The sequence below is a fragment of the Furipterus horrens genome, unplaced genomic scaffold (genome assembly GCF_987537825.1).
Source record: "Furipterus horrens unplaced genomic scaffold, mFurHor1.1.pri manual_scaffold_1, whole genome shotgun sequence".
NCBI lineage: Eukaryota > Metazoa > Chordata > Mammalia > Chiroptera > Furipteridae > Furipterus > Furipterus horrens.
Window position 1 is genome coordinate 134,271,518 of NW_028327171.1, and position 26,192 is coordinate 134,297,709.

A 26,192-nucleotide genomic window follows, 5' to 3' on the forward strand; every position below is an offset into this window, starting at 1 on the left:
CTTTCTCCACAAAAAGGGCCCAGTCATTATTTTAAGGTTTTTCACCTGATTATCAGGCCCACTCAAGATAACCTCCCTTCTGGTTAATTCAAAATCAACTAATTTGGCATGTTAATTTTATCTGTGAATTCCTGTCCTTTGCTACACACCAGAACCTAATCATGGGTGTGCCAACCTACCATATTCACAAGTCCTGCCCAAATGTAAGGGGAAGAGAGCATGCAGGCATATACACTAGTGCATAGGAATCAGATATGTTGCAGTTAATCAAGATGGGAAATATAAGAGAATTAAACATTTTAGGAGGAAACCAGTGCCCTCAGTTTTAGACATGTTGAGTTTGGGGGTAATTGGGCATCCAGTTAAAGTGAATGAGTAGGTGGGATACAACTCAGCAGATCAGAATTGGAAATATATATTTGATAGATCATTTGAGATGATAGTTAAATAATGAGATTGTCTAGAGAAAGATTATAGCAAAAACTGAGCTGAGGACCAAGTAAAGCTTTAACATCTGTAACTATTTCAACCCATATTTCTTGATTCCCGTACAGTATCTCATTAGAGAGCCTTTTACTATGCCTCTACTTTCTTCTTTCAATAAGGGCCTGCTCCTGACTTCACTCCAAGTCACAGTACCTGGAAGTGAGAATGAAGAGCTTTTTTAGTGAAAAGCCTTGTAGATAGCAGACACCAAGAAGGAATGACTCTATTATACTCCCTGTCTCCAGGTGGAGTTATAGGAATGGTGGGAGACAGTGCCCAGTACGGAGTGATGGTATCATTAGCCCAGAACTGCCTCATTTCTTCTTATCAGAAAGCAGAACTAACTCTGCACTTTGCCCTGCTTGTTTCGTCCCAGAATCGTCTCTGAAATAAACAGATGGCACAAATTTGGATTGCAGATGTAATCATATTTATCTATCTCTGGGAGCATTTGTCTGTTTATTTGAGTAGAAAAGTGCTGAAGCCCCTCTGGCAGGATTGTTGAGCAACCTGAGCTCAGAGCAAATTTGATCAGTACATTTTGATCAGGCTTTTTCTCCCCTCTTTTCAATTTTTTATTTCTTTCAGGCTATATTCAAGAAGAGTGTGTCATCCCCTGCCCATTTGATTGCAAGTTAAGCGATTGGTCCCGCTGGGGGTCTTGCAGTTCATCTTGTGGGATTGGAGTGAGAATTAGATCCAAATGGCTAAAAGAAAAACCTTACAATGGAGGTCGCCCATGTCCCAAACTGGATCTCAAGAATCAGGTAAAGTGCATGAAGCAGCAAATAAAAAGCTTTAAAAAATGACCTTCTTTATTATTTCCTATTCAAATTGAAGTCATTATCTTGTTATAAGCAGCTCATGAAAGGTTATCACAAGTTCAGGAGAGGGGTTCAGGGAGCAGAACTTAATATAATACAATTAGTAAGAAAGAGAAAGCTTGGCTGCTCCCAGGTAATGTTGAGTTTAACTTGGTATTATTAGCAGTAATAATGTTTACAAAAATTGATCCAATTGATTTTAAATAATCTTGAAATGTAATTTGATGATCTGTAATAGTATAAAAGTGATGTATGTATACACACTCAAACACACACAGATGCACATATAAATGTACTAATGTTGGGGGAATGTCAATTACTTATGACTATAAATATAATTACTGGCCTCATCATATACTCCAAAAATGGTTTTCTATTTTTCTTTCACCTAACTCTTTAGTCTAAATTTTTCTGGAGGCAGTGATGTTCTCGGTCTTGCCAATGTTCCCACAGCTCTTCATGTCTCGTCTGAACTATTTCTTTACCTGATTCCCAAAAAGTCAAAGCTGCTTTCATGAATGGAACCCTGAAGGATACCCTTCCATATAGATGTCTAAATAAGGTGTCATCCTAAGCAATCAAGGTTGATTTGCGTATTTCAGCTGACTTTACCCATATAGCAGTCTCTAAGATTTAGTTAAGAATTATAATAAAGAACTAAATTTTCTCCAATGATTGCATACTGATTATTGGATTAGGATCTACATATATATATATAAATCTAGTTGACTAGGTGGAGACCAAAATGATGATAGCTAAAAGTCTTTTGTTTTTAGAGAGATGAAATGTGTCTTTTACGGGTATGTAGAGTGTTTATTCTCCAAAACTGCTTTAACAGAATAGCTACATAGACTCCTGTTGCTAATTCTAGTGTATTAATTTATGTCCTCTTAACCCCATTTTGATTAGAGTTTTTGTATGGATTGTTTAATGAAGAGAAATTCATGCATCTATTTTTAATTAATGTGAATAGCATGTCTAGTTCTATTTGGGTTTATATATCATTTGTGAATTCAAGATTAACATCTCTATCTCTTTTTCCCTAAGTTTTGACAAATGGCACATAACTCATTGGCAATAAAAACTTATCATTCTAGACAGGGCAGAGTGTGATGAGTCTTATATTTTAATGTTATGTGGTGAAATAATGAAATACTGATTTTCCCAGTGTTTTCCTCTCAAAGCAGATATAAACCTATTGGGAAAAACAGGCAGAGGATCATAGAATTAACATAAAGTTTGCAAAAAAGCTCCACAAGTGAAGTGGTTTGATGAAGAGAAGATTAATGAAGATTAATGAAGGGATTTGATTAATATAAATAGGAGGGAGTTAATCAGAGCAGAAATAGTCTTTCTCAGATTTGCCTTACTTCAGTACAAAGAAAGTAATAATACAGGTTTATGATCAGAAGGAAGACTTTCAAGTAAATACTCTGTATGAAAAATATTTGACCATCACATGGGGATTTTCTAGGCATTTAAAATGGAAAATAACTACTACAAATTTATAGTTATAAATAATGTATGATAATTCATATATCCTTCTCAAAAGCATCATTGAAAGCTAAGTCTTTACAATACTGGTATTAAACACTAATTTTGATATGTTAATTTTATAAACTAGGAAATTATCAAATGAATAAAATAACTTTAAGCATAGACTTTGACAATATTTTCAGTATGCAGAAGTGAATGTGTATCAAATTTGAAAGTACGAATAAGATAATTGTAATTGTAACCCTGTTTTGACTTAAAGGAAATTGTTCTAAACATTTCATTGACATATAATGGTTATAACCTTAAGAAGTAGTACAAACGAAAAACTCCAAGCTCAACAATAATTTAGATTAATTCCACAAATTAAAATTAAATTTGTGTGGATCTGTCGGCAGGAGATATTTCTTTTAAGTTCAAAAGAGGCCTTATAGCATTCCAAAAACATTTGTTTGTTGTGATGCTCAGAACTGAATCCTGAGATTTAATGACCAGTAATTGAATTTAGAGTGGACTATATTCTAATGTATAGAGGTTTCAGATATTTAGCATGTAGATGGCTTAATTAAACTTAAATAAAAAAACTTCACCCCAGTCCATACTTTATGTTTTAACTTAAGTAATTAATCACAACATTAAATAATAAGCACTCCCTCTCATTTGTAAATCTGTGAATGACAAGGGAACATACTAGTGCGAAAAATGCTAGATTTAAAAGAAACCCTCCTCAGAGGGATTTCTTTTCTAAAGCAAGTACAGACATACCTATATTATATTTGTAGGAAGCTATCTGTGGTGACTTCATTGAATATTTGCTCTTGTATAGTGTAGAAGACCCTGTGTGTGTTACATTATATATAGAATTCTTTTGAAGTTATCCACGTTTTTTAATTCATTTGAAAGTAAATGGAGCTGTCAGGAATTTTTATTATTTAGGAAATATCCCCAAGCTTCTGTTATTTATAGCAGTTCTTCTTTAAGAGAGGCTATTATTTATTTTTCTAAGCAGGAATTATGGTCTACTTAGAGGTGCACCCACTTGAGGCTCTTTCGTAAAGTTCAGGTTTAGTACTGGCTTTAGGATATTTGTCTTATTTCCAGTGGTTTTTTAGGTTCAGATATTATTTTTCTATTTTTGGAACCATATTAATACTCTGCCATCCATTCACCCATAAAGAGCTTTAAAATGTAGCCAAATTAATCAGTAAAAGAGGCATGTATCTTCAGTACCTGTGCATGAGGAAAATTCAGGATTTGTCAGATTGAGCCTAACATACTGTTTGTAAAAAAATAAAAAAAAGAAAATAGACTTTCTCATGTGTATGCATTACCTGTTATGCACATGCCTATGTAAATTTTAGTATGCCTGAATATGCTTTTTCTGTCTTCTCCTCTGTTTCTCTGGAGGTCTTTTTGAGGGCGAGGGCCCTCTTTCTCCCTTTGTAATGCATTCAAGTTTCTAGTGGATTGTCAAATTATATTCATAGGATGCTTTCTTTGTAAAGCCTTCTCTCTGGATTTGTGGGTAGATAGTTCCATAGAAAGACAAAATATTTAGAACTCTGGTCTCTTATGCTGTGATTTTTCATTTGAATTCTTAAAAACATGAACTCTTCTAGAGGAAAGAAATAAGAACCTCCAAATTTTTATGGCCCAGAGTCTTGCAAGACTTGCCTGAAAAATCCCGGGTGTTTGGATCCCCACTGAAATCTAACCCAGTGATATAAATGCAAAGGTTGGTGTTATGTAATATACACAAGCTCATAAACTGTTGTGAATCTGTGAGTGAAATCAACATTTATGATGTCTCATAAAATGCCTCTCTTTTAAACCAAAACCTATCAACATAACAGCTCTTTCTCTAGAAGTGCCAAAATGACAGCAATACTTGACTAGCTTTCTGCGAAGTATATTTGTGATGTTAAATAGCTCCAACATGCAGTTTACCCAAAGCTCTTAACTAAGTGAGAACTTCTAAATAGTTTAATGGTGTATCAGATCAGTTGGTTGATGCCTTTGACACTACTATATAAACTTATATATAATAAACTTATTATAAAAGATATAATAAGTTTAAATTTGTTATAGTCTGTAATATGTTGGGTGGGTTTAAGTGCACTTGTACTATATATTTTTGTGGGATTTTCTTTTTTTCTTTTGGAGTTCTGCTTAATAGAAGATTAAATACGGGGACATCAAAGCTTCATTGGACTTACATTTCCCTTTATGAGTTCTTCACACAATGAAAGACAAGGGTTCCAAAAAATTATGTTGTGTCTGCATGTTGCAAATCTTGTTTTCACAGAGTTTAAATAAAAATTGTAGACTGAGAGTCATTACCTATACTTTAAAAAATGTGTGCTATCTATGTAAGTACATTTCTGAAAGAGTTTTTATTCTGCATGCAACAGACTGAAAGGATACAAATTAAATGTATGTGAACTCTAGAAACAATTGCTATTTTAAAGGTCTGTCTTCTCCCCAAAGAAAAGTGGCCTAAATTTGGAAATGATGAGTATATTGCATTTTATTTTTCATTGTATTTTATTTTTCATAGCAGGGTAATAATGTTTTAAAGAATACTTTTTTTTCCCTTCAGATATATAAAGATATATTTTAGCATGAGTGTTTCTTCCCAAAAAGGATTCTGGATGAGAAAGGTTTCTCAAAAGAGATAGTTTTTGATCATTTCAGTACTACTGTATTTCATTAATTATTAGCGGCATGTTAGGATATAGAAATAGGATTACTGTCATTCTGTCTGCATGAGTGTTTACCCAGGAAAATATGGCAACACTTAAGGTTTAATTCAATTTAACCAATTTTGGCCTCCTCTTTTAGATTAGGCTGACTCGAATTTATGCTAACCTAATCCAAATCATTCCTGGCACAGTCCTGATCACTTTGGAATTAGTACTTGGCAGGAGCCCCAGACTGTAATGGGGGGAGTAGTCGTCTTCTTGAGCATTAATATGGAACACAGCCCAAGCTTATCCATGATTAAGTACATTCAGGTGTACTGTTCTTCCATAGGTAGAGGTAGGGATTTGTTGTTACACCTTTTGTTTAAATATGAACTATCATTTCATAGAATTAAGGGATGCAGAGTAATTTATTCCTAGGATTAAGATAATTTAATGGGACAGATACTTCTAAAACATTTTACCTTTCCCAAGCCTAGTAATTATTATCCCAAAACCCCAGTACACCACACCCTATCTCAGAGGTATCCTTTATGCCTGTCTGCCAACTCAAACTCTCTGCTCTCAAGTTGTGACATTGTAGTAATTGAGCTGAGCAGAGCTCAGAGGAGAGGCAATTTTTCTTTTCTGTTCTTGCCCTGTCATCATCTCTAAGAAACATTGTGTAGTATGTGTGTGTGTGTGTTTTTTCTTTTCTTCTCAAGAGATTCCTTTTCCTCACATTTGCATTCACAAGTACTCTAAAATCTTGATCATTTCAAAAGAATATCCCTCAGGCTTATTAAAAAATATTTTAAAACTTTAATCTTTTTTCCTGAGAGCTGCCAAAATCACTCATGAGAGGCAATTTTCCTATTACCAGTTGTTCATTATGTCTTGCATTTTATTTTTAAATACAGGATATTGCTAGTTTGCATATATTCAAACTCACTTTTAATTGTTATTCAAGATATTCTATGCACTTCTAGAATGTTCTATGCTAGACTGGCTTGGCAAATGTCACATGCTCTTTCTAAGCATGGTTTTCAGGATTGGCTGGGCTGGAGATGGCTGTATAATTGTGAAGCACGCACATTTTTTCACATTTTGTCTTTGGTATTCTCTCAATGTGCTCCCATATCTAAGACTATTCTTAGGCCCTGAACTCTTGGACTCCTAAAATAGTATATTAGATAACATCAGCTTTAGCAGAAAAATCACATCATTTGTATTTGCAATTTTGAAAAACTGTTTTCTTAATAAGTACTTCAAGTAGAATTTCTCAAGTACTTTTCTAGAAAAAAATATTGGCAGAATCTACTTTTCATAACGTTTCTAAATCATTCTGTCATTTAAACTTTCAATACAGAATGGAAATGTTCCTCCTTTTTTAATGCCTTGAAAGAATACAGATCTAACTTTAACCACAATCATTTGGTTATACTAAACATTCTTGTTAAAAAATTAAGTGGTGAACTGGTGGGAGTACAGCATCTTCTTTAAAAATTCACTTGTTTGAGAGGTATATAACAAACTCTAAATGGCATGCTAATTCTCTCTCTTTGGAATTGAGATAATTAATAATAGTGTAACATTTTATCAGTTTAAGATATATAATGTTGGGTATATACCTAAGAGAAGAATTTCTAGCTCAAAGGATAGGCATATATTTCACTTCAGTAGATGATTGGCATTTCATTGTAACTTATAAGTTATCACGGGTCTTCCTAAGTACAAATACTATGTAATTCTAGATAGTGACATCATGCAAAGAAGTGCGAAAGCCATATGGATGCATTAAATTTTTGCCTCTGCATTTCTCATGTCACCGCATAGCAGTGACTGCTGTGGACTCCCAGGCCTTATCTCTGTTCCCAAAGAGAACAAGTATGAACACTACCTTCTTGCTGGACTCTGCTTACCTCTCTCTTAAAAACATCATAACTATCATTTCCTCATTTTTCTAACCCCCCTCCACCCGACTCCATTCCTCACACACAAGTCTCACTGAACTTTCTAAATCAAAAAATCTGTTCATACTTAATGTCTCTCATAGGTCTCTTGTTGCCTTTGGGATAAAGTGCAAACTGCACAGTGTAGTTTATAAGAGACTTCATGACCTGGTCCCAGCCACATTTCTCTGAGCTCAAAGTCAGCAAGGCCCTCAGGCCAGGGAAGCTACTGCTGAGCCCAGAGGAAGAAGCCCTTCCTATGTTTCTATTTCCTTAGCAGCCCTCATGCTGTCTCATAAAAAATGATAATTTCACATTTTCAGGATAATCATTTAAATCAATTGTTGATGTCCAATTTGGTGTCATTTAACAGGAATTGCCTTTCAAGTTACAATTCACCAAACATTTTTTAATGAAATTAGATATTTGGGTTTATGCTAACGTCCTTTCTCCGGAAGCTACTTTTATCAAATCTCTCCACATTGGATTAAAAAGCATGCTGCACTGTAATTTAACTATAGACTGCCCAAGGTAGACTGAAGTTGTTGCTTTCTTCCTCTAAGAGATATCTCTTTCTCATAGATAACAAGGTAAGGGACACTGTGCTTATCACCTGTGCTGAAAGCAGGTATTGCAACCAGTTGCAAAGTCTGCTTCCAAAGACTGTTCCAAAATGCAGAAGGGTTGTACAAAGCCATCTTCTACACTAATAAACACAATCTTGTCATCCTTAGGCCTGAAGGTAAATTAATTAGAGTGGTACTTGTATTAGGAGAGAAGTTTGAATTAAGCCCACCCTCCAATGCACTGTCTTTGAAATGGGGGCCAGCAGGAACCACGTGCCATTAACCAGCATGGCAAACAGAGTAAAATTGCTGTTGCGTTGCCCTGATTTTGGAGCAAGGGTACACAACTAAATGAAAGTTATTATTGATTCAAAATTTTATATTTGTTCATTTAAAAGGACATTGGATAATGCACACTGTATTTATATATTTTTAACTTATATGTCCTATCTAATTACCTATTTAATACTATGTTTTGCCTCTCCTTAACCTACTCCTCCCTGTACCCTTTCTTGGCTCTCCTTTCCCTACTATGATTCTCTCATTAATTTTTGGTTTCAATTTTTGCCTGTCTATCTTTGCAACTCTCAAAACACTTATACTCCCCAGTTCCCAATGAACCACCTTGAAAGTTGATAATGGTATTGTCTGAGGTGGAATTCTCCTAGAAGCAGAGCCTGAGATCGGATCCAAGAACAAAAAAAAAAAATGTGTTTCTCAACTGCAGGGATCACCATTAGGGAAGTAAAGTGAACAAGAAGTGCTCCAGTGAAGGAAAGAACCAGTAAGGAATGTCTCATAGTGGTCACCAAGTCTTAAGCTCATGGGGAGCTCTAGGAGACTACGAAGCACATCCCCAAGATTCATTGGACTTGACGGGCCAGAAAGCTAGGATATTCACAAGAAAATTTCAGGGAGTTCCCTGTTCAGAGGAATAGTAAGTCTATATACTGTGGGCTAAGCATAAGTAGTTGTACTCTGTTCCAGAAGAAAGCTCCTAAGCACTGAGATGCAGATACTGGCAGTTGAAATATGGCCAGAGTCTAGTGAAGATTTGCTACTGGTATTATCCCCATGTGATTTAACGTACCTGGAGGCATTGAAGTTGCTCAATTGATTATTTACTGGGGGTAGTATGTTGTCTGTGTGGTCGATGTCATAATCAGAATTCCATTTTTTTCCAGTAAAAATGTACTTTCTATAGCCCAACAATCAGATGGATGTATACTTTGTGTAGTTTGCATTCGGAGTGAAATAGATGTATAATCATCTGGCTGTGCATTCTCACCTGGTCTCCCTAAAACTGATTCCATGCCCTTAATGGATGCTGAACCAAGGTGATGGGAAAGAGCAATCTGGGTACAGAAGTCAAACCATGCCCCTATTTGTAAGATAGAAATAAGACCATTCAGAAGGCTTCGGAACAATCTTACCCGTATCTTCTCTTTTTTTCCTTTAGGTACTGTGTGTCATATTGTACCCTTTTTAAAATTTTTTTCCTCTGATATCAAGTACAGTTATGCTTGCCTAGAGGTAGATATAAGCAGGAGACAGTAGAGAGGGACTGGCATGACACTCTTAGGTGGCATTCTCCGTGAATGAAAGAAAAAACAAGTATCTGAGTAAGCACAACTAAGAAGTTCCAAGATAACTGTACACTGGAGTAATAGACAGTTAAAGTTGGAAGAAACCTAAAACAATCTAATATAGTTCTCGATCATGACCACACATTAGATTTACTTTAAATAAACTTTACATTGCTTCCCCCCAAACCAGACCAACTCAATCAGAATTTTGGCTGGTGGGATCCAATTGTTTGTATTTAAAAATCCTCAGGTGAGGGAACTGGGGTTCAGGAAGGTGACTTGACACCTAATGATGGACTGGAGCAGGGGCCCTGCCTCTCAGTGCATTGTTGCTCTTTTCCTCTTTGAATGCCTAATCCATCCAAATGTACATGAGGGATGTAAGAAATGTCAGTGGCATGAGTATACCCTGCATGTTCATTATTCTCTTAGAACAGATAAGGGGCATGCTGACCTCATCCTGCAACATTTCCTTCTGTCAGTGGCTCTCTCTGCATTATTAAAGGCAAATGTCATTTATCATGAGCAGCAGATCTCTTATGGGAGATGATTTAACTAAATATGTGGCCTCCAACAACTGCCTTTTCCTTGGCCATGAGGTAACTATATAGAAAACTAAAATATAAGGTATCCAATGAGCCTGTGGTTTGGGGTGGTATCATATGGGAGTAAATGTATTTTATTTTGCATTATTCAGCAAATATTCCATGTATATCCTCATGCTATATAATTAGGGATATTATAAGTGTTACAGAGCAGGGCCCCAAAATTCCCCACAGCCTGTGGTTTTGGGGATGGAGAAAGGGGACAGAAATTGTCACTGAGCAAAAAGGGGGTTCTTTTACATAGCACCTTGGTGTAAAACTCAACAATTAGTGTTGAGGAAAACAGGTCTTTATTTACAATATTCCAACCTGGGGAGGGCAGTGAGCACTCCTGCTCAGAGCCCTGTTCTTCCATGGGACCCAGCACTTCCCTTGCTCCTCAAAAGGCTATAAACCAAAACCAAGCCCAATAGTTCCACATTCCTTATCTGTCAGCTCTCTTCCTCAGGATCTGGGGTACAATGTCATCAACCTCCATACAACAGTACAGCAAAACATGTGCCGTGTTGCACTGGATCACACATGGTTCTCTCCACCTATTCAAAGCCGCATGGATCTCCCCCACAAATGGCTGCTGCCTTATTTTTAAATCCCTGACCATGGCCTGTGACACAGTGGGCAGGGTAAGCGGTTCTGACCATTTGCAGAACCTTGCGCAGGCCCCTATATGCTCTTCCCTCACAATTCTATGGTCAAAACCCCTCCCATCTCCTTGGGGCCTTGGAAGAACCAAAGTCATTTGCATATATAAGACACTAACTACCAGCCATAAATATGCAAAGGTATCCTGAAAGCTGTTCCCTTCCCCCACACCCCCAAACCACAGGCTGTGGGGAATTTGGTGGCCCTGCATTGTGACATGAGACCTATAGAAATGTAAGGCAGTGGGTAAAATTATGAAAGTATATTATGTGGACAGGAACTCTTAGCAACAATAATTTATTAATGAGCTCTGGTAGCTTTCAAAAAGAGCAGATGTAGAGTTTCGCACTTGTAGACCCAGAGCGATAGAGCAGTTGCGATGCCGCGTGGAAGCCGAAGCCTCACCTCCCCCTCCCGCGTGGCCCCTCCGGCCAGCCGGGCACCTCAGATGAGAGCCGTGCCCAGGCCAGCACAGCAGCTCAGCCGCCAGCACCAGCTCCACCATCTGCAGTTGGCTCACCTGCTGCTGCCCCCCTGGCAGCCTGGTCTTGTGGCCCAGATGGCAACCACTGCAGCTAGTGCGGCTGTGGGCTCTGCTGTCGGCCACACCATAGGTCATGCCATCACTGGGGGCTTCAGTGGAGGAAGTAATACTGAGACCTCAAGGCCCGACCTCACTTACCAGGAGCCTCAGGGAACTCAGCCTACACAGCAGCAGCAGCAGTTTGGCCCACGCCACTATGAGATGAAACAGTTTTTGGAGTGTGCACAGAACCAGAGTGACCTTAAGCTTTGTGAGGGTTTCAGCGAGGTGCTAAAACAGTGCAAGTTTGCAAATGGATTTGCCTAATCAAGAAGTTCATAATGAAGAAATGGAAAATCATCTCTCATGACCAAGTTAATTTAGTATAAAGATATAATTGATAGTGAAAGTGTAAAACTACCAGTTAAACCGCTCTTATTATTAATAGTTTTCTTGCCTCGGAATTGCAGTGGAAGAGAGTGTACTTACTACATAGAAGTTCATAGAGATGGTATTGAGTTTGGAGCTGGGCAAATGGTTTTGTGGCTTCCTTAAACCAGCTTTTGTGATGTTAATGTTTATGAATCAATTAAAATAAAGTGATTTTCTTAAAAAAAAAAAGCAGATGTAGAAATAAAATCGAATTCAAGGTAACTGTAAATGTGTTGGAAGGCCACTTTATTTCTGTGCACCTGTGCCATTATTGATTCATTCTTCCATTCTTTCAGCAAACACAGAGAATAATGATGTGCCAGGAGGAGGTAAGGATGATGCCCATTTCAACTACTGCTCAAGGAGTTTCCACTGGGAACTTGAATTTCTGGAGACTCGAATGAGTGCTTGGGCAGGTTGAAAATGTAGATAGTAACACTCGAGAGGCTCATGGTATCAGAACAGCTTTGCATTTTTTTTAAATGTATGAAATCAGTTTGGACTCAGTCAGCAAAATTACCTGTTCTTCTTCTATGTTAGAATGATTTGCGGCTAAGAGAAACCTCAACCACAATTGCTGAAACAACAAGGAAATATAATACCTGCTATAACAAGCAATCCAGTGGTAATTCAGGTTCTAGGGTGGGTGGCTTCTGTGGCTCAGGAGTATCAGAAAAGACATAGTTTCTTTCAGTCTTTCTGTGTTGTCATCTTCAGCATTGGTGTCATCCTCAGGATGTTAGCAAGGCGACTGTCATCAGCAGTTTCAGGTGTAGCTTCTTAATGGAGCAATGGCTGAAGGAATAAGAGTGCCCCTTGTTTGGCAGTTTAGAAACAACAAGTCTTTACCAGAGCCTCCCTGGTTGCCCAGAAGACTTCACCTCACACCTCATTGGCTGAAGTAGAATTTTGTGTTCTTCCTAAACTAATCTCTGGAAGGAGTCATGGGATGGACTTGATGAGCTCAAACAAGTACTTCCCAATTTTTTTTCTTTTAAACTTCATGAGACATATAGAAATCTGTATTTCTCTGGCACACTGAGGTGTGCACTCAAACCTGATTCTGGCGGGAGTGAATGGTATGAGACCCTAGGCTTTGGGAGATAGTAATAGCCATGTCTCAGGCACAGCTGAAATCTACTTATGAAACAGACGCAGTGGGGCAGTGCTTGTTAATCTTAAATGTGCATATGAATCATGTGCCAGATCTTGCTAAAATGCAGGTGCTGATTTAGTAAATCTGGGGGAATGTGGATAGAGGCAGCAATCTTAACAAGTTCCCAGGTGGTACTAAAGCTGCTGGTCTGAAGATTACACTTTGAAATGCTGATGTAACCAGCTGGGAAGCTCTTTCCTAGACTGATCACTTAGGGTGGAGTGCATGTTAAGGAGTGAACCAAAATGTCTGCTATATATTCTTCATTTTAGTCTCTTTTTGACATTTAATTTGATAGAAGCATCATTAGTCTTATGTAACATTTTGAACCTCATATTGAGATAAAAAAGTTAAGCAATGTTTTTAACTGAATATCAGAAAGTCTCTTTTGTGTTAAGAAAGATGACCAAATACTTTCCTTCTGAGGATATGAATTGCCATGATGAAAGCCCTTCCATGACAGTTTCTTTTTCATTAGGAGATTATCATTCCATTTTGCAAGTTATTTGGCATCACCAACCTTCTACTGCCTCATTCTGTATGTTAAATAAGCAAACTTCAAGTGAGAGAAGCAGTACATCCACACACCACATCTGTATTCTATTAGCCCTGCACTATGTAGCTCATGCAAACCTTTCTTCAGTTTTTCACCAATAATTTAAAGGCATACTGGCTTTATGCACATATCTGTGAGGGTTCATAACAACACTAATGAAGAAACACACACCTCATATTTCCTTCGGATTACTCCAGAATGATTCAATTAAAATAAACCTTCTATATACTGTTCGGTGTTGTGACACCATTTTATAATGTGAGTAAATAGCTGGATTAGTACAGCTGAATATCATTATGTCTAAAAGTGAAATAGGAGCCCATATCTATGGGAAAGAAATGCCAGTGAAAATTGTTTCTTTAAGGAGATTTATATATTTAAATTTAGATATAGAGTTGCTTTAAAATATTTAAAAAGCCCCTAGGGGATGACGCATTCAAAATAGGTAAGGGTAGAATCTTAGGCAATGCAAAGCAATAAGACATCAGGCACTTAGGGCTTGGTTTAATATCTATGTATCCATGTAGTTATTTGCTAATGTTGTGTTTGGTATGTATTTGTCCTGGTTCATCCTGACACTTCAGGCTGCTAGAAGGTATAAATCTTCTATTGCCATCACAATTTTTCCAAAGGCTGCTCAGTCACCACCATGACGCTCAAAGTTCACGTGTCCAAACAATTTTAAGAAAGAAAGAAAGAAAGAAAGAAAGAAAGAAAGAAAGAAAGAAAGAAAGAAAGAAAGAAAGAAAGAAAGAAAGAAAGAGAAAGGAAGGAAGGGAGAAAGAAAAATGTTTTAGAGGCAAGTGGATTTTTACGTGTGGGTAGAATTTCTCACATGGTGAAAGTGTTCCATTGTTTGCTCTGAGTACATTTTGAGTCCTTAGAAAATACCTTGAGTGCTATAGACTGAATGTTTGTGCCCACCAAAAATTCCTGTGTTGAGCCCTACTTCCCAATTGTAATGTTATTTAAAAGTGGAGCTTTTGGAGTTATGATGAGGACATGAGGATGAAGCTCTCATGGAATTAGTGCCCTTATGAAAGAGATCCCAGAGAGCTACCTACCACGGGAGGACACAAGGAAAAGATGGCTGTCTATGAACCAGGAAGTAGGCTTTCACCAGGTACAGAATCTGCCACCCCCTTGATTTTGGACATATCAGTCCCCAGAACTGTGGTATTTTTGTCATAATGAGCATGTGTATTTAAGATACTTTAGGTATATATTGCATTTTAGCCTTATATTTACTGCCCTATGGCTTCTTTATGGTGCTTTAATTAAAAACTTAGAACTAGCAACTAGATAAGCACAATCAAGCCCTGGCATGTAGAGTAAGAGGGGGAAGTTTGATTCAGTCTTATTGCTCTACCAGTGTGGTTCATTCTTTTCTTTTTTGGTGAAAAAGATAGTAGATTTTTGATGAAAACTGAGCTGCTAACTGTATATTTGTTCACATTAAAAAAATGGTGCTTTTTCTACATGTAGTGATAAGCCATATGTATATGAAGCTGAAACAAATGAAAAATTTAATAAATTTTAGAATAATAATTTATAAAAATGGAACATATGGAGACATGAATATAAACCTATATGGACCTATCGGGATTCTACCTGCTACCCCCCCCCACCCCAGAAATTGTAAACATTAGAATCAAAGTCATCTCTCTCTGAGAAACCAAGCCATAAAGATAGTTAAACAAAATACTGAACAATTGTAGAGAAACAATTGGACAAATTAGTTAATTAATTTTAAATAAGGATGGCAAAGAACTGAGAGAACCTGACTAGAAAGTGCTTTAGAATGTAAAAATGAAATAGGAGCATTGTGAACTCAATATATGCTCCTCTTTGCATGAGTTATTGCCTGTCATTTGAAATGGACATTATTCAAAACTACTGAAAAGTCTGCCTGGCTTATCACTTAATTAAAAGTAAGTTATCATTTTTAATCTTTATATTATTTATATCATTTGTAAGTCATGAATTTCTCATAATTCTGTTGGCCTTAATCATTTTTTAAAAAGGTATAAGTGTACTTAAGTACAATCACTGTGCATCTTTTCTACTTTAGAGGATGTCACAGAAGGAACTGTCACAGCTAGTGAAAATTGATATCCAAAAGTATAAAACATGGCAGTGAAAAGATTAATTGTTTGTATATGATGCCCCTGATTCTTGAAAACTTCAAATATTTTTCACAGTGAGGCCAGTGGTTTCATTGTCTGCTTGGCAATGGGCAGATGATAATGTTCTGCTCTATTTTACCTTACGATGAACCAAAGAGGACTGGTTGCATCTCTAATGAATTTGTAGGACATGCTGAGATATTAGCTGCATCCCTTAGATTGCTATGAGAAAGTGAAAAATAGTTTTAACAACTTTCTAAAATCATCACGAGTAAATGAAACCCTAAACACACACACACACACACACGCACACGCACACACACACACACACACAATGGTTAGATTGGGAAGAAAACATACAATTAATTTACATTTTAGTACTAAGTACAAATTTTAATTTGTTCTGATTAACTACTTTACAGCCTGTCTAGAATACCATTTAAAGGCATTATGTAAAGTCTATAAAAGGAGTCATAATCAAGAGATGATGTTTTATTGGCATATAAGTAGAAGAGTTTCATGCCCAATGCCTACATTACTCAGAAGTATTCAAGTTTCAGTTACTCATAACATATTACTGAATTACAGTCCTGGAATCAATATGGAAGGCAGATTAACTCAGTTAATTACAGATTGTACTAAGGTTTAATTCCTCTGCAGACCAGGTAAATTGTTCTAATCCACATGTACACACTTTATACTTGCTACAGTCAAGTCATCAAGCAAAAGTATAAATAACTTTCTTGATAAGAATAGCAGAAAGGGGACTGGCTAAGTGAAAATTGGTGGTTGTGCTCCAAATCTTTCTCATAGATGCAAAAAATATTTGAAAGCATCAGTGCTATTGAGATAATGTGTTCAATGGACCTAATATAAAGCCCGGTGTGCATTAGGCATTCTATAAGTAATAGATATTATTATTAACATCATTATTAATCATGATGCTGTTACCAGAGAAAGACCAGTCTGGAAATAGGTTTTTGTGGTGTCATGGAAAAGCATTTCAGGGACACTGGCAAAAAAATGATTTGAGTAATAGTGACAAAATTTGTTAGAGTACTGTGAAAAGGCTGCCACACTCAACGAGGAACTTCTCTGAAGGGCTCAGCACCAGAAGGTGGTCAACGTTGTCGATCTGCCCCCAGATAGACCATATCCGATGTCTCATTCAGGACCAGGTGGTTCAGCTCCATCTCGCTGCAGAAGAAGTATAGCTTCCAAGCCACAAGCCCACTCTTGCCTATCAGGCCCAGAAGGATCAGGGCCCAGAGCAGTAATGCCATCACCTCTGGCACCCAAGGCTGCAGTAAGCTCAGTCTCTTCTCCTGGCTATCATCAAAATTCTCAGCTGTGTGACTTTTGGCAAGTTCCTTATCTGTGCCTTATTTTTCCATCTGTACATCCGATAGCAAGGCTTGGTGGCACCTGGGCTGAGATCAGTGCTGGGCTCTGGCCCGTGGCTATCACCCAGAAGCTGGCCTTTGTTAAGCTTTAATCATATTTTCGTGGGTTTGAAAAAGGACAGGCTTTCTTTCAAACTATCCACTTTCTGGCTTGGCTTTCTTGGGGATGGGCTAGTGCTGTCCCTCATCCAATCTCTTTCCTAGATTTTCTAGAGTTTTGTGCCCTAATCCTATCTGGTCTTTTCCCCAGGATAGTTTTCTCCAACTTTATGGTTGCCATATTTGGCTCCTACTGTGCATGCCTCATAGTTCTGTTTTATTTTGGCTTCTATTGCATATATGCTTAGTGAAAGTACTTCCCCCTGCACCATTTCCCCTTTGCCCCTGTTAATTGGGAGGATTTTCCAGGATGACTGCAAAAAGCTGTCTCTTCCTACTTAATCAGGCTGGTGTTGTTTGCATCTTTCCTTTTGTTAATGACTAGCTAACTGCCTACTGTAACAATGCTGGTGAGGATCCTGGGAGAAGGGCTTTGGAAACACCACCATATTACACACTGGTTTGAAGTCCAAATACTATAATCGGTGGTCTGCTGGCAAGCTCTAGAATGCAGAGTGCATTATTTGGACTATTCAGTGTTTGCTAGCAGGTGTTAACTTTCTTATTAGTTGTCAAAATTATTAAAATAGGAATTTTTGCATTTAAATTTGCATTCTAATATCAGAATGTCTGACAAGTTTCGGGTGAATCTGATAATACCAGTATAATGTCCATCTTCCTTCTCTCTCCCCACAGTCTTCTCCTACGCCCATACCAAGCATTGATAGCCAGGCTCACCCCTTAATATTTGTGAACTGAGGGACAGTGCAAATAATATCTGCATTTCTTATGTTTCATAATTAAGTATAAGTCAAAGCAACAAACTACTGTATTATATAAAATATGTTTTATCTCCTACCTTAACAAATATACCTTCATAACAATCCAGAAGGCTAGTTTCAAATGTGAGATTCTCAACGTTCTGAGGTGGGATGTGTGCCACAGGAAGAACTAATCTCCATCCTGTGCTTTGAGTTCCTGATCTTCCAGCTCCTACTCTGTCCCAGACACCTTAGTCTGCTGTACAAACTCTGCCCCCTATAGACAGATACCCCATACCCATGCTTCAGGATTAGGGTTATTCATGTGGGGTAGGTGGGGTGCAGTCCTACTTCTCAGGAGGATAGATCTAAGGAAGAGGCTCTCATGAGGCATGGAAGCAGCTCACACTCATTTGGCAGGGAATTCTGGGCTTCAGGGTTTGTAGTACGTGGTATAATAGACTATAGAAAGAGGCAGAGAAAACAGGCTGCTATTGAGCAGTCTCCTTCATTCTGCAGGTTATTAGCCCATAGAGAAGAGATTCAGATGGAGGAAGGCCAGAGAATGTTCCTCTGTACAGGAGGGTGAAGAAACCAGAAGGCACTACTATCCATGACCATTTGTATTGAGACTTGTATTATAACTTTCTACAGTAGCTTTAAGATTAAAGCATTATTCTTGAAATTCAGGTTTCTATCAAAAATTATGATACAAATGATAGGAAAATAATGAGAGTTTCAAGAAAGTAGAAAGGGCTTAATACTTAGATAGAGATTGTTTTACTTATAAATATCACATGCTTAGAATTTGTAGGTGTTTTAAGTTTGAGGTCCTCAGCCTACTCATCTTCCTCCTCCTGTCCATTTTTAGTGACTTGTCTATGGTACAAATTAGGTGCTCATAAATATTCATTGCGTGTGCTAATGCCAGAGTGTGAGATTTGTGGAATACTTACTAAATTATTTCAGTTGAAATAGGAAAGAATTTAGGAGAGTTCCACCTAAAAGTCTTTTAGGCAGTTTAATTAAAACAGTGATTATCAAGTATTCTGAGTCCTTTACTGTCTTAAAAATTAAAAAGTATCCCAGAGAGCTTTTTTTTGGGGGGGGGTGTCATGTCTGTCTACATTTACTGTACTGAAATTTAAAGTAAGAAATTGAGAAAGAATTTATTCACTTTTTAAAAGTATGTAATTAAATTTAAATTTTTTACATGCTAACATTAATAATACTTTAAAAATAATAATTTTATATTCCAAAACAAAAAATAGTTTTTTAAAATGACATTTTTTTTATATCTGGCATTATAGAAGACAGCTGAATTCTCACATCCGCTTCAACATTCAGTCTTTCACATGGGTTGTTTTAGTGAAGTATATGAAGAAATTCCAGACTTACATAGATATATAGGAGAAAAAGGAGTAGTATTTTAGTAGATCTTTTTAGATAAACTTGGATAGTCTTTGAAACTATAACAAAGCTTGGCAAGTTGTAGTTTTTTCAAAGTTTAATTGCAGTGTGGGATCTGAAATTATAATCCACTTTTTATACTGTTACATTAAAATCCTCTGTGCTATCTGGTGCTTTGAATACATTGTTAATCCATACATTATTTTGTAACTTTATGCAATTATCATTTGAAATGTATTTGTTGACTGAATTATGCCTAAATGTTAACATTTCACTATATAGTATCAAGAATTCATAATTACTGATATCACTGCTGATCTTATCAGAAAAATCTTTAAGTATTGGAACACTCTCAAGCTTATGGTGGCAAATTCAAGTTATCTTTTTTTTTAAATTTTTGCTTGACATTTGAATTTTATCATTGCAAAGAAATACTGATAGATGTTTTACTTGTTTTAAGCGATAGACTCACTTAATATTTTCATAAATTATCTGTTAAATATTGAAGTCTCATAGTTTGTCTTCAAGATGTTCTTTTAATGTTGTTCCATGAACAAAGAAGCTAATATTACAACTCATTCACACAAGTGCCTTTCATTGTGAGAACCATCAAATTTCAGTATGCAGTAGAAACCTTTGTGCACACTTCAAATTAGCCATGCAGTATAGTATTAACATGTGTAGTCAAGTGTATAGCGGTAAAGAGTACAGTGACTACTAGTACAATGATGTGCCATTCCTTGATTCTTTTTACATACCAGCAGTTTCACCCACTATTTCTTTCTTACCATCATTACAAATGCCATGTGTTTTTTAAAAGCCAGTAATATGTGTATTATTATTAAAATAGTTTTAATCTATAGACTCTATGGACATGTGTCAAGGACTTCTTAGGTTTCCATGAACCATACTTTGAAAACTGCTGCCGTTGAAGTGGGAGGGTGAATGTAGAACCTCAGGAAAGGGGATGGGAGGGGATGGAGAAGAAAGAAATGAAACTGCAGTTTTCTCTTAGATTTTTTACTTAATCATAACAATCCCATTATAAAACAGCTTTAGAGGTTTTTTGGAAGGAATGCTATTTAACCCATTTAGCCAAAACATTACAAGTCTTAACTGCTCCTCACTTTCAGAAAGTTATTTTCACTCATAATCAACATCCTTTCTACTGAATGTTAAGTTCACTGTGCTAGTACATATCTTTACTGTGCTATTTATAATTCTTCTTTGTGGATACTGCTCTTAAGTTGCTCCTCAGTCTTCTGTTTCTTGGAAACTTCAGTGTTTTTCTAAAACTTATTTTGTGTGCCATTCATCAGTCTTCCCCTGGATTCTTTCCTATTTATTCTAGGTCTCATTTAAGTCATCAGACTTGGAGGAAGGACATGGAGTGGTTTCAGGTTTTACTTGTCAAAATCTATGCATTAGATCTGCCTTTTCTCTACTTTTTTTCTAGCTTTGCCAGTGGCACTCTTTCCCCAACTTCCAAGATAGAGACCACATAGTCAAATGCACTTGACCAGAAGGTTGGGAATGCCAGATGTCTCACGGGAAGTGTTCTTTTGTTTACCCCTGCAAGTTTTTGGATTGGTTCAGAACTCTGTATCATGACACAGACTCCTTAGGTGACAATCAAGATTTTAGCATAATAGTACTCTCTTGATCCATCTTCTTATCTAACTAGCGAGCATCTCCATCAGTGTCTTAGGACACGGTTACAAACATGTCTTAATATTTGTAATTTTTTAATTATTGTTTGATCTTTGGAAAGATTAAATTCACAGAATCCCATCATCCTCACTGCCACTGATGATAATAATATCTACATTATTGAATTAGCATGTGAGAAAATAATACATGAAAATCATGAACTACAGGCTATGGCTACATTAATACTCGAGAAATGATAGCTGTACTGCTGTTAAAAAATAATTCTAAGGGCTTATATTCCATTTCTACTCACTTTTTCAATTAACTCCTTGTAATTTTGTCTAAGTGTAAGTCTGTTAGGTTTTCTTTTTAAGAGACTCGAAGAAACAAACATTTTTCAGAAAGACCAGCGCCCTCGTGCTTGAGTGAGGTCATCTACTCTCCGTATGTATTTCTAACAGTCACAGTGGAATCTTTGTCCACGTGTATTTAGATATACATTCAATGTTATGGTCTTATTCTTATTTTTAAATGTTTTGGAATGTTCTTTAATGTTTGGAATAAAAGTACAATATTAGAGTAGCATTAGTGATTCTACAAAGAAATGCTCAGGATATTCTAGCATCAGCAATTTAGAATCATAGTTATCACCTTAAATTTTGTAAAAACTCTGTGCCCATGTCATTGCTTAGAGTTTTCAAAGACTCATTTTGATTAATAGTACATTATGCTAACTTAAAATATTAACACAAGACCTTTATTGTGGTTCTCATGTAGGTCTCATCAAATTCTGCAATTCAATTTTTAAAAAACCTAGCTGTATTAGATTATTTAATTAAATTTAAATGTAGAGTGTTCTTCATAGTGAGCAATTACTTGGAAGTTCTATCTGTCACAAGAAAAGATCAGAATTTTCACTTATGATTAAGCTAAATTGCAATTCTCAAAAACTTTCCAATTAGTTATAACTTAGAGTTTTTCATTAGTGTTGAGAAGAGGCTAAATTTAAGTGCATTAAAAAATTAACAAGATTAAAATTTTAACCATGTGAAGGACAATGGGAAGTATCTATAGTTTTACAGAGATAACTTAGTAAAGATTGGAAAATCAAGCCCTAATTTGGAAAAAGAAAATTTTCTCCCAGAAGTACTATGCAGACAACTCTTAGTTCCCTCTTAAAACACTGAGGGGTTTTTCAGGGGGTGGGGGTGGAAGGTGCGGCTTTAATGCCACAACTTTGGCGGGTCATACAGAAATACTAATTTTTGATGTTTTAGTTTTATAACTGTGACAGTTTTAAGGTTTTATTCTGATATTAGACAAGGTTATTAACTAAATATTTTGCAGATTGAATTAATATGGAGAACAAATTCTGTAAGAGTACATTTAGAAAGATGTCATTAAATTTAAATAAAAAACAATCCTAGAAATCAGATCAGCAAGCTTCTTACTAAGTACTTCAGGTTTCTCAGGCCACATGATCTGGGTCAGGTGAGTAACTAACTTAGCATATCTGGGTCACACAAACAGTGGACTGGATTTGGCTTATAGGATGTGATTTGCTAACCCTAAAACCCCCTAAGTAGGAGCAGTTGTTGTTGTTGTTGTTGTTTTAGACTATCTGGAGATAGAGACAATATTAAAAATCAAAGATCACATAAAGGAAATAACAGATCCTATTTGTGTCTTCACACATCCAATGGCTCTCAGGAACAATGCCTCTAACATTGATAGTGTGGTTCCTTTGGGATAATTGAAATTGCATTCTATAAGAGCTTAGCCCATATTGTTTATTTTGCATACAAAACTGTTGACTACTTTAATTATTATTATAGGCTATCTTTTCAACTGTGTTCTACATATTCACCTATCAGTTCATTAATGTTATAAGGATAAAGGTAATGGTGGAAATTCTTGTGTTCATCAAATAATTTTCAGAAACACCGGATTGAACTAAGTTAAATGTATTTACTTTTTTATTCATAAAACTTTCAATACACAGTGTTAATTTCCAGGTGAATGTGTTATATTTCCTAATAATATTTAATCATAGAACTCACATTCAATAATCAAAGGATAAATATGGGACTAGTTTGAAAAATGCTAGTATAGAGAGCCCTGGGCTTGGGTGCACCTGCTTGCATTTTCAGTTATTACTGACCATCTGGAAATAGCTTTCCCAGCTGAAAAGCTCCTTAGTCTTCTAAAGATAACTATTACCTTTATCAACCTCCATGTACGACTTTCTTTCCTCTTGTACTTCCCAGAGCTACCTTGATTGTGTTCTAACTTCTCACCTTGTTCCAAAACTGGAAGAAATGACAAGAATGAGAGGAAAGAAAGAAGGATACGTTTAAGAGATCTTTAGGTTTTCTGAAATATAGATGAATTGTATTTCAGACTCCTGGAACATAAAAACATTGCAAAGTGCTCTGGTCCTACCAAACAGCTTGAGAAAGGAGAGAGAGTGGGAAGTTATTAAGTTACCAAAGCCTACTCTCAAAGAGCTCTGAGAGTAGGTTTTGTCCCTCTGGGGACTGAGAAGTGTCCCCAGTCTGATGCCTTGAGACCTATAGCTCCTCACCTTAGCCCTCAGCTGCACCCTACTGTCATTTGTTCTACTGGTCTGGTGGCTCTCCTGCTTAAGAGAGTAATAACATCAAGAGCTCAAACTAATGAGCAGAACGCTTTACCTGTATTATCTGCTTTAGTCTTGGATTAATCCTGTGTGGAGGTACTACTATCATGCCTTTTTTTAGTAGACAAGGAAAGTGACCATCAGGAAGGTTTAAATAATTGTCCTAGTTGAATAGCTAGTAAGCCATGAATTTAGGACTAAAAGCCAAGTGAGCTGGTCTCCAGAGTCTTAGTTAACACCTGTGTCTAATGACCTGGTGCATGAGGGAGCAGAAGCCCCTCATCCCAAAGGAAAGCTTATATGGTCACTGTCCCTGCTGAGCACTAGGCCAGGAGGAGCACAGTCAGAGAATACCTCTGACTCTTACTCTAAAGGCACTTACACGCAACACCTAGTTATTAAATTGTAGTTATTGTCTATTTTGTTGATAGGTGTAAAGTAGTTTCAAAAGCACTAAGGGGGAACAATGTACTGTAGCTGATGAAGCTGGGGAAAGTTTCAAAGAACAGCTGAGCTGAGCCTGTAAGAGGATTGTAACAAATAGAAAACAGAAGGAATGCCTCTGGGCGGGGGAAAGTACGGGTGGAGGCAGGGACAGGGAATTGTTAGGTTGGACTGGTTAGAGCCTTAAGAATCATTTCAGGGACAGAATTCATAGGATGTATTGATGGATTGAAACTTGAGGCTGAGAGGGCTAAGGAAGAGTCTTCTTTCAAGCTTGGATGGCTGGTGAGATGCTAACGACATTAATGAACGGAAACACCTTGAGGGCTGGATGTGATGCAATTAGATCCAGACATGCTTAGTTTTTGGTTCCTCAAGGTACTTAGCTGCAGACTTCCTGTCAATAATTGGATATTTAGATTTGAGCCAGAGCTAAATGTTCAATGCTGAGGTGGAACAAAAAGGTGAAATATTTCAACTGATATTAACTTTTATAATAAAATCAGAACTTCTAATACTTAAAGAATGTTATGAAATAAGTATTCATTAACTAGATATTTTCACATGTATACACATGCATATCATAATATGTACATTTTTGTATATATATAATATGTATATTGGTACATATACATATGTCCCTGGCTGGTTTGGCTCAGTGGATTGAGCGTCGGCCTGCGAGCTAAGTGTCGCTGGTTCGATCTTCCAGTCAGGGTACATCAGAGAAGGAAAACTCTGACTCCAAAAAACCTCCGCTGCCTTGCGGCATACCTCTTCAGGGGAAAGGCTAAGGGAGTAAACCCCGACAGAAAATCCGGAGCCGGAGTCCCTAAGGCGGTTTGACGTTGTAGTCAACACCGGCAACTCCTGCGGCGCACCTGAACCCAAGCTGTATCGACTCCGTCTTTCCCTTGGACCCTTCAGCTGCGAAGAGAGGGGGCGTCTGCTGCATGGGCAACAGCAGACCCTCCATATCACCCTGCCCAGGCTCTGTAGCTTCAGCTTCACTGGAGAGGACACTCCAGCGTCATCGCAAGATGTCGATTCAACACGGGAGGAGACAGATACCGTGTCACTCCCGAGTCGGACTGCATAGCCATTCTCAGCGGTGCAGATAGACTCTTAAGAAGCTACACCATCGTCTCTCGAGACGGACGGCTGGCTGCCGCCGCCGACGACATATACATATACACAGGGTGGGACAAGAGTAGGTTTAAAGTTGCTTATGTAAAAATAATACAATAATAAATAATTCAGGAATAAACACTTTGTTTTGCTTACTCAGGACTGTAAAACTACTTTTGCCCCACCCTGTGTGTGTATCTGTGTGTGTGTGTATATATATAAAATATCTGTTTATATGTATGTATATCTTCTATGAGAAAAGGCACTTTGAGTTTCAAAAAATTTATATAGATGTACATTTTTGGGTTTGACTTTAAGATTAGAACTACCCAGTATTTTTTCAACTGTTCATGATGTAAAATATAGTATTTTCACTGATTAATGATGAAATTGGAGACAGAGTTGCTAGTGGCCCAAATGTTACTGTTTGGGAGAAATGATTGTCAGAATAGATATCTGTGATAAAGATGATAACCTCTAAAAACTATTAAGAAAGTGGCTCCATCTATATGGGACTACTATTTCACATTATTTTTCTTATTCTCTTTTCTCTATTTCACATGTGTACATGTATACAAATGTAGTATATTATTCAGAATCACAAATATGAGATAGATAAACTAAGACATGCCCTATCACATGTGCATTGCATGAGAGGAGAGTTACAAATCACTAGAACTAAGTGGACTAGAATTGAATTTGAAATTGCCACACACTAAGGCAGAAATAACTCTGTCCATGACAAAATTCCACCTTTCTTGCAGCATGAGTCACAGATATGTGATATGATTTTCCTAGTATGATAGGCAAATCCAGGATTGTAATAGTCTTTCCAGGCAAATCCAGGATTGTAATAGTCTTTCCAGGATTCCCAAAGCAGCACTTATTCTGGCTGCCTTCAGCTCCTTGATTTTAGGGTTAAAGTTGAAATTTCATTTATGTTAACATAATTTTCTATACTTGTTAATATTTGATCCAAGGAGGAAATTTATATTTTTTCTAGGTGGCTTATAATACTACAAATGGAAAAGAC

The 26,192-nt window shown here is 37.0% G+C and overlaps 1 protein-coding gene and 1 pseudogene across 1 annotated transcript in view; both read left to right on the forward strand.

The window, feature by feature from the left end:
* THSD7B (thrombospondin type 1 domain containing 7B) overlaps positions 1-26,192 on the forward strand; it is an 824,502-nt gene that overhangs the window by 606,633 nt on the left and 191,677 nt on the right. Inside the window, exon 14 of the mRNA XM_090267231.1 lies at positions 1,075-1,253. Coding sequence (XP_090123357.1) covers positions 1,075-1,253 — 179 coding nt within the window. The remainder of the gene's footprint in view (positions 1-1,074; positions 1,254-26,192) is intronic.
* LOC150021948 (coiled-coil-helix-coiled-coil-helix domain-containing protein 2 pseudogene) lies at positions 11,216-11,740 on the forward strand (annotated as a pseudogene).